The sequence below is a fragment of the Halichoerus grypus genome, chromosome 3 (assembly GCF_964656455.1).
Source record: "Halichoerus grypus chromosome 3, mHalGry1.hap1.1, whole genome shotgun sequence".
NCBI lineage: Eukaryota > Metazoa > Chordata > Mammalia > Carnivora > Phocidae > Halichoerus > Halichoerus grypus.
Window position 1 is genome coordinate 128,271,959 of NC_135714.1, and position 17,588 is coordinate 128,289,546.

Sequence of the window (17,588 nt, forward strand, 5' to 3'; positions counted from 1 at the left end):
TGTTTGCTGCTTGGTGCTGCAGCTCTGTAGCTTAGACAGAAGGGATTGCTAATGGGTAGGCGGCCCTGTCCCCGGCCTCCCGGCCGTGGTTTGTTAGGGTCTGAGATCTGGAAGCCTTTGCTGAGTCTCAGGCTGGATGGAGACTTCCCACCCCTGCTCATTAAGGGGCCTAGATTCTCCTCCCTGCGCAAAGCCTGGTGTGATTCTGCCTGGACCTCTCTCGTTCCTGTCTTTTCAAGGAATTAAGTATTTTCCGCTTTACAGCTATCATTTTCACTTGGAAATATTCTTTTACTGAAGTATTCCTTTTTAAAAGGTGATATTGTGTTGTACAAAAAATGTGGGCTTGGATGTCAGAAACCTAGGTTTGCATTTTCCCTCAAAAGACTGTTCTAAGGATAAAGTGTTAAGACATTACACAAATACTTCCTTTGCAAAGAGACTGACAAATAGTGACTAGGTTCCTAATAAATGTTGGTTCTTTTCTTTTCTTGCTTCAGTTTAGCATTTGCACTGTCATTTGCCAACATTCACTGAGTGACTACTTGGACAAGCACAGTGCATTCAGCGCTGGAGAAATGGCCCATGTGGGCAGGAGTTTGCACAGGGTTCCTGTGGATGCTCCTCATTCATTTGATATAATGTATATTAATCTGTTGTTTGAGGTGGCTTAGAGTAAAAAGACGTGTCCACATGGATGCATGAAGTGGAGAACCTAAATGACATCTTGACCTAGACATAATTATCTTACCACTGCAGTGGAACACTAAATTTAGTGCTAAGATTGATGATAGCAAAGGTGAAAGGGACACTCTGAGGGGGACACACACACACACACACACACACACACATACATGGATATATACATGTGTGTGTATTTAGGTAGCAAAAGCTCTCTCTCATATGGTAAGTTTTATGTAAAAGTTATATTTGAAAACCCAGAATGTGTCAGAGGGCAATTAGTTAATTTAACAGAGCATACCCTAAATTCAAAATAATTTATTGTTATAGCTCATGAGGATTAACAAATGTGATTTTATTGAAATGTTTTCATGCCTCATAAAAATAGAGCAGTAGTTGTTCATGATTCATGTTTGGCGTATTGAGAATAATTCCTTAATGCTGTGGGTAAACATTTTGCTACAGTGCTGATCCCAGCTGCATGACTCACCAGGATTGATAATCAGGTAGTATTTTCAGGGAAGAGGTTAGAGCTAAAATGAAAACAGTGGTCCCCGTGGTACTCAATGTTTCCTGATTTCTGAAATACGAGACTGTAAGGAACATCCTTCTGGTGAATGATTCCATACCCAGCCATAGAGGGGACCTTTTTTTTTTTTTTCTTCTCGTACGTTCAACATGAAATTCAAATTCATATTAGTAATGGTTTAAAAAAAATTTAATGCTCAAGTTGTATTCCATACACATGCAGTTTCCTTGTATACTTGATCTTGAGTTTGAGTGTATACTCAAAAAGTGGTTCCGGGGCGCCTGGGTGGCTCAGTCAGTTAAGCATTTGACTCTTGATTTCAGCTCAGGTCATGATCTCAGGGTCATGAGATCGAGCCCTGTGTCGGGCTGTGCTCTGGGCGTTTAACATTCTCTCTCTCTCCCTCTCTTAAAAAAAAAAAAAAAAAAGTGGTTCCAGCTGAATCACAAAGCACGGTGCTTTGTGCCCAAGCTTTCTCAGTGTCATGACCTCTTAAGCGTTGGCGGTAATGAAGAGACAAGAAGGTAGTATATTTTATGTGCCAGGGTGGCACCATTGAGCCCTTTCAAGGGACATTTTGAGGATATCAGTTCCTTTTTGTTAGTGACAATGACATGTCACACTGACTTGTTCTGTCCCTATGGAAACCAACTCAGCCAGGGCTTGGTTTTGTCTTTGCACCAAGGGAGATGCTTCCTTCGGCATCCAATTTACAGTAGTGCATCTTCCAGAATATAGAGCTAGAGAAGAGGTTTCTGTGGTTTCTGACCCACCTCTCTAAACCCTCTCTAAACCCTTGCTTTGACAGGAGCACCTGATTGAGAATGAAGTGTCCATCCTGCGCAGGGTGAAACATCCAAATATCATCATGCTGGTTGAGGAGATGGAAACAGCTACTGAGCTCTTCCTGGTGATGGAATTGGTCAAAGTAAGAGGATGGAAAGATTTCAAGAGATTTCATTGGTGCCAAATCCCAAGATTTACCATATTCTTGAAGGTCCTAATTGGAAACATGTTTTGCTACCTTGAAACTTTTGTTATTTATAATAATTGTTCATGGCACTTGTGTCATTCTTTTCATCTACTCCAGGCTGATGAACCTTCTTTGTTACCTTCATAGGATTGTCACTGTTGACATTTTGCTGTGTTCTTTTATGTGTCCATCAGGGTGGAGATCTCTTTGATGCAATTACCTCTTCAACCAAGTACACTGAGAGAGACGGCAGTGCGATGGTGTACAACCTGGCCAATGCCCTCAGGTATCTTCATGGTCTCAGCATCGTGCACAGAGACATCAAGCCAGAGAACCTCTTGGTATGCCATCTCTGCTTTTTTTGTTCCAATTCATCCTCTCTTCCTTTAAAATGACATGATCACATGCAAACAATATCACTTTAGAGTCTGTACCAATCCTGCAATAAGGGACCGAGAGAATTTAAATTTAGAGAATCACCATGGCTCAAGTCAATGACCATAAATTATTAATGGATTTCTTAAATTGATATGCATTTCTGTATTTATTATTTATCAGACATTAGAAAACATGTTTCCATTTGCATTTTGATTGATGGTACTGACGAAAGAAAGGTAAGAAGGAAAACTATTTTGTGAGGCAAAACTTTGAAGAATAAATTAGAGAATTAGGAGCTTAGAGGAGACAGAAATAGAATATGATGGTTCATGTATGTGCAGGACAGAACGTGGGGAATAATCTAGTCCATTTACCTCAGCTTTACAGGTACAGAAATTTAGACTCAGATGCTAATTTTTGTGGCTGAGAAGTCCCCTGCTTCCCATTGTTCGACAGAAGAAAGTCTGTGGCACTCAGAGGGCTTCATAATCTGGTCCCAGTTTACCTTTCCAGCCTCCTCTCCTGTTACTAACCCTTCCCCACCCATCTGTCCAGACTGGCACTCAATCTCATGTCATATTTAGCACATCTCCATGATGGCCTTAGTAAACACAGCTTGCTAATTGGGCCAACCTTTGTGTCTGCATGGTAGAGGAATTTTAGAGAAGCTTACTAGGGACTTCGACCATCACACATCCCCCCAAACACACACAGGACCATTTTTTCGTCTATTTCTACCTTTCAGGGCTGAGTATTGTCATCATTATGGCTTAGGAGGTGGGGTTTTCTGAGTGTTCTATATCATGATAATCCAAACTCTGATTTTCCCATCCCTAGTCGTTAGTTAAGACTTAACTTTATCAACACCATTACATATCATTGCTTATTTCCATACTGGTCTACATTTGCAATGTCCTCTCCTGGCAACGTGGCAAACGTGTTCCTCTCATAAGACACTGAGCAAAAGGCATGTCTTCTTTGACATCACTCCTGACTTCCCGGACAGAGTCAGTCATGGCCCCCTCTAGTTTCTGCTCTACGTGCCCTGGTGTGGTGAGTTTATCATGTACTTGAGTGACTCCTTCTCTAGATAAGCACCATTAGGGACAAGGTTTGTGTCTCCATTATTCGCATGTCGCCAGTGCCCTGAACAGTGCCAAGGAAGCACACGGTGGACGTGGAGTAAATGGTTGGTGCCTGAGCATTGACAGTCATTCAGCTAGCTAACAGCTGGTACTCGAACTCAAGTCTTTCCAGCTTGCCTCATACTCGCACTGTGCAAATAATTGTTCAAAGGAATATGCATTGATGTTGAGGCTTTTAGGCCATCCTGGGAACTTTCTGTGAATCCATCTTCCCCTTTTGGTAATACCATTTGATGATTTCTGAGTATCCATTTAAAAGTATGTGAGGTTTTTTTTTTCTTTCTTACTGTCTTCTGCCTTGAGAAGTTATGTTTCACGTCTAGATTTTCTTTTTAAAGATTTTATTTATTTATTTGAGAGAGAGAGAGAGAGCGCAAGAGGGGGTAGGGTTAGAGGGAGAAGCAGACTCCCCGCCGAGCAGGGAGCCCGATGTGGGACTCGATCCCGGGACTCCGGGATCATGACCTGAGCCGAAGGCAGTCGCTTAACCAACTGAGCCACCCAGGCACCCTCACGTCTAGATTTTCCTATTGGGAAAATAAATATCCTTTCTCTGTAAAACAAGAAGTATTATAGACTTGGTTTTATGAACTCTAAGGAGGAATGGAGACAATTGTAGACTGGGCCTCAGGACAGAAGTGAGGATATGGTGTTCTCTCCTCAAAACAGTCTCCTCAGCCATTATGACCTGTCAGACCCAGGCTCCTCCACCATGGGACTGAGATTGGCCAGGGGCTTCAGAAACAAGGGTAACAGGGCTTCCTCTGGCTATGGCCAGATATCAATGCCATAGTGTTAATGCATCCTCCTTCATTTCTCCCTGCTGTCCATGGCTCACCTCACCCTGGTGGCTGTGGTTATTGATGTTTTCTGGAAATACAGAGCCACAGGTCCCTAAGGACAATAGGTTACTGTGGAGCCAGCCCATACTGCAGCTCTGATTGCTGAGGCCCGGTGAGGAAGGTGACTGGGGCCATGGCGAACTCGCCTGTAAGCCAGGGAGTGTCCATTTCCCAGCTCATTGATTCCACTCTCACCTGCCCTTTCTTCTGTTTTCCACTCACAATGTGTGGAACATCTCAGAGTCCGATACTGCCTCCTTTTCTTGTGTCACATGATGGGAACCAGGGGTCTCCAAAATGACCTGTCTGAGAATGTAACCAGGAAAGTGGAACCAACTTCCTCATCCAGTCTAACTTGCCCTAGATGAGTCTTCACCCCTTTTCAAGACCTGCCGTAACCCCACTCTGCTACCCAAAGGGGAGGAGAAGGAAGATGATGATAAAACGGATGTCTGGATGAGGCTAATGTGTGATATAAAAGGGTCAGGCTTTGGAAGCCCTTAGCTGCACATATCTAAGTAAAATATGTGCCTGCCATTGAAAACTTAACTAGACCACTCTGCAGATTCTGCATTTAGTCAGCAGGTTGGCATTGCCCTAGGATGAGAAAGTGCCATTGAGGCACTAAAAGTAAATACAACAGAGTGACTGTCAGCCTCTTCCTACTCTAAAAGCGAATTCCGTTGTTAAGCACCAGAGCATTCAGACATCTGATTTGCATCGCCTTCTCCGGGAGCAGTGTCATAATTTAAACCCCTGCCAGCAGAGATGTATGGGTCGCCGTGTCAGGGAGCACAGGGGTGGCCATTAATGCTGTGAGTTACAGCCTGGTGGTGCCCTGTCAGACTTAACTATGAGAGACCAGTGATAAATTCTGCTTTTCCAGGAGTTCTGGGGACTGGGGAGAGAAGAGGGTTGGTTTCTCATATTTGAAGCCCTTCTAAATCATTATGTTGACATTTTATTTAGAGAACACGCAGTGTTCACTTCGTATGTGGGATCTGCATTCCTCACATCTTAAACTTTTGCATTCTGAGTGCAACTTTTGACAGAGCACATCTCAGCGGGTGGCGGTGGGGCATTTGAGCGGTCGTGGTTGTTGAGATTACTCAGCATCTGTGTGTGGGTGCAGGCTGCAGTCGGGGTTCTGCCAGGACCACTCTCTTGCCTTCAGACCTGTTGCAGGATGGTGCCGTGGGATGGTAAAGGTACTGGCTGGAATCCCCACTTGGTAGCTCTTAGTAACTTGAGTTCTCTGTGCCTCAGTTTCCTCATCTGTAAAACAGAGGTAACAGTTATTTTCCTATTCACCCGGGGGGGTGGGTGGTGACTCTCAGGTCCAGTGAGATCATGTGTGGAAAAAGCATTGGGATCTCTGTAGTTCTGTGAGGTGTCAGTAACTGGGGAGAGAATGGAGCACTCTGCCAAAACAGAAGGCCTTTGGAGTCCCCTATGCATTTGTTCAGCTCTTTCTTCAAATCAGTCTCTTAAAGCAATGCCATATGTGTGTATGTCAGTGTCAGTCTCTTAAAGCAATGTCGCACATGTGCGTCTGTATGTATAGATTGATACATACTCCTGCTTTGAAGAGAATTTCCAGCTAAGATTTTGAAATGGACTCCTATTATCTTTCACATATTTGCCTCTGTGTCTAGCGTTGGGAAGAGATGAATCAGATAAAGTATTATTTCAGGCTTGTCTGCTCCTTATGACACTTCTCTTTTGATGTTTAGCCAAGGAGTGCCACTTGCCCAGACATAATTCAGTGATTATGAACTGCCCAGTACCTTTCTATTTATGCTCCTGCATCTGACTCGGAATTCCTTATAGGGGATATGAGAAATGGGGCTTTGGGGACTTCTGAGTATCTGAAAACAACCCTCAAATACCCCCAGGCATCTGTAAATTGCATGTCTAAAGTAAACACTATTTTTCAAAAAAAAATGTACCTAATGAGTGTATTTTAAACTTGTAAAAACAAAATAACAATGACATTAATAAAACTTTTTTTTTTTTTTTGCTTTCATGATACAGACATTTAAAATTATAATGTTGCTTAGAATGTTCTTATCACTGCAATTACTTAGGGAATTTCTGAAGTCTGGGTTTCAGTAAATGCGTCATAAATTCTAACTGTAGTTCTCGATATCGGATTGTTCTTGTTAATGTTTACATTAAACATAATGGATGGAAAGTCGTCCTAAGACCCTGGCAAGACTGAGAACCTGGTTTCTCCTGCTTTAGGCTAAATCATTAGTAGCTTTGAAAATGCCTCTGCTGAGCTGTGGCTGACTCAGAATGATAAATATCTGTGAGGGACTCCGCAGCCTCACCATCGCTCCCATGAAACCTAAAAGTCATAAAGATGTGTGCAGGGGATGTATACTTAGTACATAAATGTGGAAGCAGTTACTAAAATACTAAGGTGAAAAACATTCTTCTTAAACCGATGAGGACATCACAGGTAAGGAAGGTATTCCAGTGTCATGCTTTTTAAATGCCTCTCTAGACTGGGTATCGCTGACATGGGGGAGCCCTGAGGTTTTGATGCTTTTTCACGATGTCTATAAATCACTCCCCCTCATTAAGTATCAGACTAATGGAAGATGTTATTAACATGCTTATCTTGAAAAAACATAATTTTCTAAATTGCTCATCCTTTAGTAAGGAGTGGTTTGAGTGAGGATCTGGTTCAGTTCATAGTAAAATATGAGGAAAAGCAAACTAAATTTTATAATTTAGTCCCTACTTTTATAATTTTGTTCTAGTAGGGAAAGACATTACATTAGTACAGATTGGATCTCTGCAGTTATTCTCTGAAATTCACCCTTCTCAAAATGGACATCTGAGAGATGAATAGGCAAGCACGTTAAAGTTTATGCAGTTAAAAAACCATCTATTTAAAATGTAACTTTCAGACTTCGATCCCATAAGGAAAGTTTGCTTATATATAAAATTAATTTTTCTTGATTACAGAACCAATACGTGTTCATTGTAAAGATTTTGGAAACCTATTGAAAAGTATAAAGAAGAAAGCTAAAGTAATCTTTAGTGCTACCCCCTAGAAATAAACTGAACGTTTTGGTGTATTATACTGAATACATAGTTTTGAATATTCTTTTTTCCTGTAATATAGTGAATATTTTCCATAGGATTAATACTTACTTGAAATGTGCTTATTAGTGACTGTATAGTGTTTTATTATAGGAATGTACCATGATTTATGAAGTCATTGTCCTATTTGCCATTTATGTTCCTTCCAGTTTTTTTTTTTTTTTTAAAGATTTTATTTATTTGACAGAGAGAAAGACAGCCAGAGAGGGAACACAAGCAGGGGGAGTGGGAGAGGGAGAAGCAGGCTTCCCGCAAAGCAGGGAGCCAGATGCGGGGCTCGATCCCAGGACCCTGGGACCATGACCTGAGCCGAAGGCAGACGCTTAACGACTGAGCCACCCAGGCGCCCCTGTTCCTTCCAGTTTTTAAAAACATAGATAAATTCTGAGATTGGTGGCCTTGTGTGTAACCTTTGGGTTCATCTCTATTCCCTTAGGATTGGTTCTTAGAAGTAGATTTACTGGATCAAGTGTTATAAATAATTTTTAAGAAATTCACATGTTGCTGAAATGTCTTCTAGAAAGACGGCTTCCCCTGTAAGCAAAGCGCATTCATATCTTCACCAGCATTGTTAAACCGTTTCTAATATGTTACTTATCTTATCAGCCAGTCCTTCTGGGAAAGGAAGGAGCATTCATTGAACCCTGATCCAAGCTTGGTCTCTTCACACCAACCCCATGGGTCAGGGACTATTCTCATCTCTCACAGGTGAAGAAACATGTTCAGGGAGTGACTCGCAAAGGTCACGCAACCAGGAAACGGGTGGAGTGGTTGGTTTTTCAGGTTCAGGCTGTCTGTTCCCAAGTTTATTTTCTTTCTAAACTTACAAAATTTTCCCCTATGAAATATTTATATTCATCATTGGACTGTCCAAAAAAACAAATCCGGATTTTATGTTCTAAAGTAAACATGAAAGTGTTTTAGTGGACACAACAAACACCATTTCTGAGACTCTCAAGTACCTCACACACCGTGAACATGTAACAACGGTCAGTTTCCCGCTTCCGGGTTTAGAGGCCTCTCAAGCCACATCGGGCAAGCAGCTGCCTACACCCCGCCTGTTGTGTCAGCTCATATTCATTTTACTCCTAGATAAGGAGCTTTTTACAAAGATGGAAGATACCGTCTTTCAAGTTCCACACAATCATGCAAAATTTCTAAAGAAAAACTTTAGAGCTTTAAAGCATCAAAAATAAATCATGGTGTTACTATCACAGGGAGAGTTTTGTTTTTTTGTTTTTTTTTTTTTAGTTGATGAATACATCTATCTGTGTCGTTTCTACCTAATTCCAAGGGCCCTTTTGAAATCATTGAGAAAAGGAACTACTGATCATTGGCTGGTTTCTGTTCCAGGTGTGTGAATATCCCGACGGAACCAAGTCCTTGAAACTGGGAGACTTTGGGCTGGCCACTGTGGTGGAAGGCCCTTTATATACAGTCTGTGGCACGCCGACTTACGTGGCTCCAGAAATAATTGCTGAAACTGGGTAAGGCTCCTGGTAGCTCTGGTTGGTACTCTCACTTTGGTGGAAAAAGGTATGTGTAGCTGCGCCGGCTGCTGTGATTTCACTGGCCTCCTGGGAAGGTGGAGGGTGGGAGAGACTATCACCTGCATCATGACTTTGATCATGACTTTGTGCTTCTATGTCCAAGAGCCATAGGCCTGGATTTTTGTCCCGAGGCCAGTCTTGGAAATACAGCAGTAGCCCCCAAGACCGTGGTTAGATTGGGAGAAAAGTAGATGCCTCTGTCCAAAGGGCAGTTAATTCCTTTACGTGAAATGAGCGCTTTGACAGCGAGAAAACCCTTTTTCATAACAAACAAAGGCAAGTACTCCAGTAGCGTGGAGGGTCCTTGGGGGGTAGTATCTTTATTTCTCCCCCTCCACCCACTTTGTTTTCCCAGCTATGGCCTGAAGGTGGACATTTGGGCAGCAGGCGTGATCACATACATACTTCTCTGTGGATTCCCACCATTCCGAAGGTCAGTGGCTCTTTGAGTAACAACATTTGAATTGTAAACTCCCTCTGATCGGCAACATCCTCATCCTGGCAATCAGGACCAGTAACTGGTCAATAAAAATGTCAGTTAAAAATTATATAAACATACCTTTCACTTTTTATCTTATTTTACAACTATTAATGGATATTCCTTGACCACACTTTTGATGTGAGGCCAAGGCCTTTGCTTGGTGTATGGTCCTCTGAGTTTCTTACGGTCATTCTTCTGTAAAACACACCCATCATCCAATGTCTACAATTTCCATTCTCAGTCTTTTTCACGGGTGGTAAGATTGAAAGATGCTTGTGAAGCAATCTGATCCTTCTAGGTAAACAAACCTTTTTCCTCTTGTTAATAGTCATTTCTCCTACTTAATTTGACAGCAGGTCTTTTTTTTTTTTTAACAACTCACTTTCCACATCATTCAACTTAGTTCTCATAGACTCATAGAAATAGTGAATTCTTTCTTTTAAAATTAATTTCATCTGTTTACATAATATTTAATGCAGTAGAATTACAAATACTTTTAGCATAAATAGGCCTGGGAATACACAGACTTACTCTTGGTAACGGTGTATCTCACCTGGGGTCGGGGTGGGGAGTGGAGGTGGCCACACACAGGCCTCGGGGTGTGTGACACACGGCCCAGGGCACACGCAGTACCCCAGCAGCATGTACCCAAAGGGATTGCAGGGCTTTGGCCACAGGCTGCTTTTGGTCTGTCCCATCACCCTCTTCGGAGCAAATGAATGCCTTGGAAGTAGAAGTTCATCTAATGATGCGAGTATGTTTTTCTTCTGAGTTTTCTTGAGCTCTCTCTTCATTTTCATCCTTCTTTTTGTTCATTTTATAACTACTGTTGAGTAACTGCTGTGAGCCAGGCAGTGTTTTAAGCATTGGGAATCAAATGGCAAACAACGCATGTTCTCTGATGTCGTATTTATTTATGGTGTGGTATTTAAGGTCAGTAAGTTCACTAGGTTGAATTCACTGCTCCCCCCCCCCCCCAACATTTTATTATAAAGCTTTGAAACATACAGGGAAGTTGGAAGGTGTACCTTTTTTTAAATGATCAATTTTCAATTGAGTTGAACAGTTTTCTTTTTACTGACATTATGGTAAACGTAAGAGTGACACGGAGATTTCAGTCTCTACTTTTGAGAGCCTCATCGTGTAAAGATACCCATCAGCAGAATACTGATCAAGAAGAATAAAACTAAAAGCATGAAGACATTTAACAAAGGTTAAATGAAAGATAGAGTATTTGAGTGGGACCTTGTCCTTGTGGCTGGGGTTGGGTTTCTGCAGGTGGGAAGCTTTTTCTGTCTGGCCATCAACATCATTAGGGCCGTTGCCTAGCTGGATTACACAGACCGTAGGATTACTGCACTTGTCAGCTTTTGCTGACTAACAAACTACTCCAACAGCTGTCAGTCAGTTCTGTGATCGATTGGGCAGTTCTTCTGATTTGGGCTGGCTAATTGGGACTTGGTGGTTCATTGTGGCATCACTCACATGCCCAGAAGTTGGCTCAGTGTCAGCGGGGACCACAGATAAGACTTGGTTAAGTGCCTTTCAGCATCCAGTGGGTTAGCCTCAGTTTCACATGATGGTGGCTACAGGATCCCCAAAAGCAGCCAGAGAGAGGGCAAGTTCCTTTGCCCAGCCCCTTTCCAAGTCTCCACTTGACTCACCTTTGTTGATTGATGTCCCACTGACCAAATGAAGTCCAATACCTGAGCCTAGAGTAAATTAACCAGGTCTGTTCCTGGAGGGGAATAATTTGTGGCCATTTTACATTTACAGTTCCATTGGGTTCTGGCTGGTTTGGGTGATGAGCTGTTTGAGGAACTAGTCAGGTGCAGGGGTCGTGTGTTTTGATGGCACGTAATCACGGGGCCAGTTATGGCAGAGTTCCCCTCCTAGGTTAACCCAAGTTGAGATCATTTGGGAAGGGGTTATCAGGGATCAGTTTAGAGGAGTGTGTGCTCACAACTCCCTCTAGTGTTTCCACGTGCGAGGGCGGTCTGCGGGGTTTTTATTTGATTTTGCTTTTTACTTTTTAACAAAAGCGAGACTGAGATTGAACAGTGTGTATCGCTAGTGACTTGTTGCTCAGCGGACAGCAGCTTTTTTGTGGGAACTGGAGGTAAGTCTGGCTAATCAAAGCGGTCAAGCTACCTTATGAAAGCTGCTGACTTATATTCGGAAGCTGGTCCTACAACCATGAGGTTAGTTACGGCCTGAGGAAGTCTGTTCTTGGGGCCACTGACATAAAGTGATATTTGCATGACTGTACTGTTAATATTGTTGTTTCTGAAACATACATTCATTCTCCCCATAAGTGAACTGTTTGAATATCCTTTGTAACATTTCAAGTTACCTCATCAGACCTTTAACAGTTTGCCATTGAAGAGGGAGTGTGCTCAAACTCCTATTGTTTTCAAGGTTTTTCTTGACGTACATTTTAAAACTTACTGCACCTTGATCTGTGGGCTATACTGTTTTAGGATTTAAAAGTGCCCTGAAGCATCTCAGCCAGATTGTAGAGTATAAATGTGTTAATAAGTCCAGTGTAGATTTAACCGGAGTGGCTTTTACTATGTGACTATTTAGAAGGATAAATTTACTTTCTGTTCTTCTGGGGAGGGGTGGCCTGAAACTCTCAAAGCGCTTGCATTTCTCAGTGTGGATCCTAAAAGGTGCCTTCTAATTGCTGAGACCCTATGGGCTTGTGTTTGTTGACTCAGACTCTTTTGCCAAGAACCTAAATGACTTGCTGCAGCTACACTTCCAACTTTTTAGCTGTTTACTAACAAAATAAAAGCCATATATATTAACAGAATAGAAGCTATTTGGTATTCCAGACAATGAAATGGAGATGAATGATAGAGAAGAATGGCTGAAAGGAGTGGTTCTGGAAATGGGTGATTTTTAACATCTTTTTCTAACATTGTCTCCTGGGGTCCTCCAGTCTCCTAAAGATGTCTGTAAAATCTCATTGTGTTCTTATGTGCCTCCTTCACTCATTTTGAGGGAAGAGTTGACAGTAGGAAAGTAACAGTGAAAAAGAAAACATTCAGACACTTAGAAAGAGTCTGTGCGCCCTCCGAGACAAGCACTTTCCAGGACAGCAGTGGGGATCTGCTGCCTCACTAGGTTGTCTGGCCTGACTTCTCCTCCGTGTGCCTCTTGACCCAGACTTCACAGACTGGCAGAGGTCGATTCAGCGGGGCTTGGGGAGATGTCACGGACGTTCCCAAAGCTCGCAGACTCTGCAGGCACACCTCGGAGACGTTGGGAGTGCAGTCCCAGGACGCTGCAATAAAGTAAATATCACAGTAAAGCGAGTCCAATGAATTTTCTGGTTTCCCAGTGCATATAAAGGTTATGTTTACACTGTACTGTAGCCTATTAAATAGTGTGCAATAGCATAATGTCTAAAAAAAAAACAAAGTACAGACCTTCATTTAAAAATGCTTTATTAAAAAAAAGACAGGGGTGCCTGGCTGGCTCAGTAGGTAGAGATTATGACTCTTGATCTCAGGGTCGTGAGTTCAAGCCCCATGCTGGGCATGGAGCCTACTTTAAAATAAAAAAATAATAATAAATAAAAAGTACTTTGTTGCTAAAAAATGCTACCCATGGTTTGAGCTTTAGCAAGTTGTAGTCAATGATCAGAGATCACCATAACTGATAGAACAATAATGAAACAGTGTGAAATATTGCGAGAACTACCCAAATGTGACACAGAGACACAAAGTGAGCAAATGCTGTTGGAAAGTGGTACTGATGGACTTGCTCAATGCAGGGTTGCCACAAACCCTCACTTTGTAAAAAAACAGATTAGCTGCAAAGGTGCAGTAAAGTGAAGCACAAATAAAATGAGGTTTGCCTATATTCTTGTTTACTGAACAGGAATGGGATCATCATATCATCAGACAGCCCCAGAGTTTGTCTCTAGGCATGGCCTTAAATGACCTATTTCTGTGGACAACACAGGTGCTTACTCGGAGAAGGCAGTTAGTGGGCCTGGGCTTCTGTGTAGAAGGCTGGGGAGGGTCCCATGTGAGTACGCTGAGCAACAGGTGCAGGGGCCCTGTTGGGAACTCCCAAGAGAAGGATAGCACACTTGCTAGCCGAGACTGATTCCACTCCTGGATTTTGATCCTGACTCTAACAGCCCATCCTGAGTTTTCCAGTAAGGCTGGGTAATGGTCTGAAAAGCTAAGGACTTCGTTTTCACTCAGGCCGTTGATGCACCCAAGTGAGAGGGGACTTTGTTTTCACTCAGGCCGTTGATGCACCCACCAAGTGAGAGGGGTGGAGGGTGGCTCTGTGGCTCTGTTTTCTGGGAAGTTGGGGACATCCAGCTTCCTGAATTTTTCCTAGTAGTGTTTGTACATTTCCATGCTCCTTCCATCGAAAGTCAAGTCCTCATTTATTCACTAGACACCAGCTGTGTGTGTGCAAGAGCACCTGTAAGGGTGGCACACTTAGGCACAGCATGAGGACAGATGCCCACCTGGAGGCGGCCACAAGACCCATCCACCTCAGCCTGTGCAGTTCCAGTTGCCATTCTTGGATGGGCTCTTTTTTTCGGATGGAGCTTCAACGAAAGTCAAGTTCCAATGGGGAGCTAATTATGTCTTGAATATTGTATTCAGATTCTGGACTCCTTATACCTTTTTCATCTCTTAGCTGTTTCACTGATCTTGACTTTTATTAGAAAAGCAGAAAGAGGAAGGGCAAGGAGATCTGACTCAGATTTGCTACTTTTCCACTCTGATTGCCATGAGAGATTAAGTGAGGTGGATGCCGAGGTGCTTTTTTCTGAAATGAGAACTGACACTATTTGTGGATTTCATTTTTGTCTTGAGTCCTTTTTTTATTTGGCAAAATACATACAACATAAAATTTGCCATTTTAACCATTTTTAAATGTACAGTTTTAGTGGCATTAAGTACATTCACAATACTGTGAAACTGTCACCACCATCCAACTCCAAAATTACTTCATCTTCCCAAGCTGAAACTGTACCCATAAACAGATTCCTTGAGTCTTGTGTCCTCTCTCTCCCTGATACCCAGGCCTATGGAAATGTTCTTTAGCTCATTGTCTAAAAGGAAAAATAACAAGTGCAATTGAGATGTGAAATGCCCAAGCCAAAGAGACTAGACTCCTCACCCCACTCTTCCTGTGACCGTTTTGTTGAAAAACTGTATGGTGACTTTGGTTTTTCTTCCATTTCTTTGTCACTGACTTAGTGAGAACAATCTACAGGAAGATCTCTTTGACCAGATCTTGGCTGGGAAGCTGGAGTTCCCAGCCCCGTACTGGGATAACATCACGGACTCAGCAAAGGTACCATCTGGGTTTGTTCCTGTGGGTTGCTTTTTGTTGAGGGGCCCTCCTCTGTTGCATGGGGCTGTTGCAGCTCTTGGTAGTAAGCTCCAGGTCTATCTTGACTTTTAATGTGTGTTTCTTCTTTAAGTTCATTCCACGGTATAGTCTCTGAAACTTTTTTTAAAAATTTTTTTAAAAATTAACATATGATGCGGGGCGCCTGGGTGGCTCAGTTGGTTAAGCGACTGCCTTCGGCTCAGGTCATGATCCTGGAGTCCCTGGATCGAGTCCCGCATCGGGCTCCTTGCTCGGCAGGGAGCCTGCTTCTCCCTCTGACCCTCCCCCCTCTCATGTGCTCTCTCTCTCTCTCTCATTCTCTCTGTCTCAAATAAATAAATAAAATCTTTAAAAAAAAAAAAATTAACATATGATGCATTATTTGTTTCAGGGGTATAGGTCTGTGATTCATTGGTCTTATAGAACACCCAGTGCTCATTACAACACATGTACTCCTTAATGTCCATCCATCACCCAGCCACCCCATCTCTCCCCTCCAGCAACCCTCAGTTTTTTTTCCTGAGATTAAGAGTCTCTTATGGTTTGTCTCCCTCTCTGATTTCATCTTGTTTCATTTTTTCCTCTCTTCCCCTATGATCGTCTGTTTGGTTTCTTGAATTCCACATATCAGTGAGATCATATGATAATTGTCTTGAAACTCTTAAGCGAATTCTGAAGGCCTGACTGGCTGTCTTCCCAGTTTGCCCCTGCCACCCTCCTGTGTTCCTCTAAACCCTAAACATTCGTGTTTCATTTATTTAAAAAATATATATTGGACACCCATCGGAATGTGGGCATGGGACATACCGACTTGCCAAAAGGAACAGTACTGCAGGTTTTAAACTGTGGAATGATGCTAATAACCAGAAGTCTTAGGAGGGAACATGTTGGTTTAATGTCGACCCAGGAGAGGCCTTCTCTTGTCTCGCGGCGCCGGGCGAGGCCGCCGTGTCTGTGCAGCCGCCTGGCGGGCAGAAGGTGTGGAGGGGATAGTAGCTTTGACATTGAAATGGCTGAGCAGCTGTGTTGGCTGGGTCTTTGAAGTACGTGGTGCAAACTCAGATCTCTGTTTATGCTGGAATTCCCCACTTCGTCTCCTCTACGGTCTTCTTTTTCCAGGAACTAATCAGTCAGATGCTTCAGGTAAACGTCGAAGCTCGGTGTACTGCGGGAGAAATCCTGAGCCACCCCTGGGTGTCAGTAAGTACCCACGTTCGCAGGGAAGGAACACTTGTAAGTTCTGTAACCATCAGCGTGCTTCCTCACCGCGGCTTTTGTGCACACAGAGCTCTGCATCCACGTTCCGTGGCAGGGGGACTGGCTGTTTTCTCTCATGAGCAAGTAGTGTGCAGGTAGCTCTCTGCGAGAAAGCAGTTGGCATGAGGATCTCGGAGTGTTTGACCTGGGCAAGTCACTGTCCCTTTCTGGCCCTCACCTTCCTCATCTGCAAAATGAAAGAGTTGGTCAGAATGCTCTCTTAGGAGCCTTTCACCTTTTGCCTTCTGTGCTTCTGGGGTTTGGGAGTTTTCAGGATTTGCCCAGGGATGAGCATGTTTCAGACCCTGATCCCTATGTCTTGATGGCATGTGATCACAGGAGAGTCACAGGAGACCTCCTGCTGTGGGTAGGAAGGCTGAGACACAGTCCCTTCTGGAGCTGGGTGGAGGGGGCGTGATGTCAAGCAGAGTTCTGGGCTTGGTGGTGCCTCTGGGTTTAGGGTAAATGTGATCCATTAAATGGTGCTGGTGGGAGAGTTTGCGTTTCCCTTACTCCCAGAGGCTCTGAGAGAGTGAGGTTAATGTACATAGCTAAGGGCTCTGGCTAGCTTGTTGGGGAGGGGTGGTACCCCGGGCCCCTCCACCATCTCTGTGACCCCAACATCCTGACATCGGGCTTTGGCCTCTCTGGATCTGGCCAAGTGACTTGGGTCTTAGCCCGAGTAGCTGAGATGCCATTTCTTTATGAGCGATAAAGACTAACAGTAACCGAATTCTTCATTAAAATAATAAACTCTTCATTAATTTTGATGTGTCCATGGGAGGGATCTGTACTAAATTCTATGGGATTTGTGCCTTTTGTGGAGAGTCTCAGAAGCCTAAAGAATGTCCTCCTTCGTGCTCTTGGGAGACTGGTGCTCCCTCCTCAGCCCACTGTAGGCTTAAGGAACAGAGTAAATGGCCTGGGGTCTTTGTGAGGACAGAGGACTGCTACGCAACAGTAATTATTTTTAAAAGGTCATTGTTCCCCTAACGCTGTGGTAAAGATGGGCCCTTTCAGGAAGAGATGGTGGGGTGGGGGTGACTATTAAGGAAAACACAACTTAGGTGTGAGAATCAGAAATCATTGTATTTGATTCTTTTCTTTTCTGTAGGATGATGCCTCCCAGGAGAATAATATGCAAGCAGAAGTAACAGGTAAACTCAAACAGCACTTTAATAACGCGCTTCCCAAACAGAACAGCACCACCACCGGGGTCTCGGTTATCATGGTAAGTGGAAGGCACCCTGTTCTGCTCTTGGAAA

The 17,588-nt window shown here is 43.3% G+C and overlaps 1 protein-coding gene across 8 annotated transcripts in view; it reads left to right on the forward strand.

The window, feature by feature from the left end:
- The window catches only part of DCLK2 (doublecortin like kinase 2), a 148,477-nt gene that overhangs the window by 121,142 nt on the left and 9,747 nt on the right, over window positions 1-17,588 (forward strand). For 7 of the 8 annotated variants that reach the window (XR_013446514.1, XR_013446515.1, XM_078069302.1 and 4 more), the window contains 7 exons: window positions 2,019-2,138; window positions 2,378-2,524; window positions 9,016-9,149; window positions 9,568-9,645; window positions 14,931-15,027; window positions 16,186-16,266; window positions 17,438-17,554. Coding sequence is in view for 6 of the 8 variants with exons in the window: in XM_078069302.1 (XP_077925428.1) it covers window positions 2,019-2,138; window positions 2,378-2,524; window positions 9,016-9,149; window positions 9,568-9,645; window positions 14,931-15,027; window positions 16,186-16,266; window positions 17,438-17,554 (774 nt within the window). In the remaining 2 variants the exon portion in view is untranslated. The remainder of the gene's footprint in view (window positions 1-2,018; window positions 2,139-2,377; window positions 2,525-9,015; window positions 9,150-9,567; window positions 9,646-14,930; window positions 15,028-16,185; window positions 16,267-17,437; window positions 17,555-17,588) is intronic. The other variant, XM_078069303.1, reaches the window with a different exon arrangement.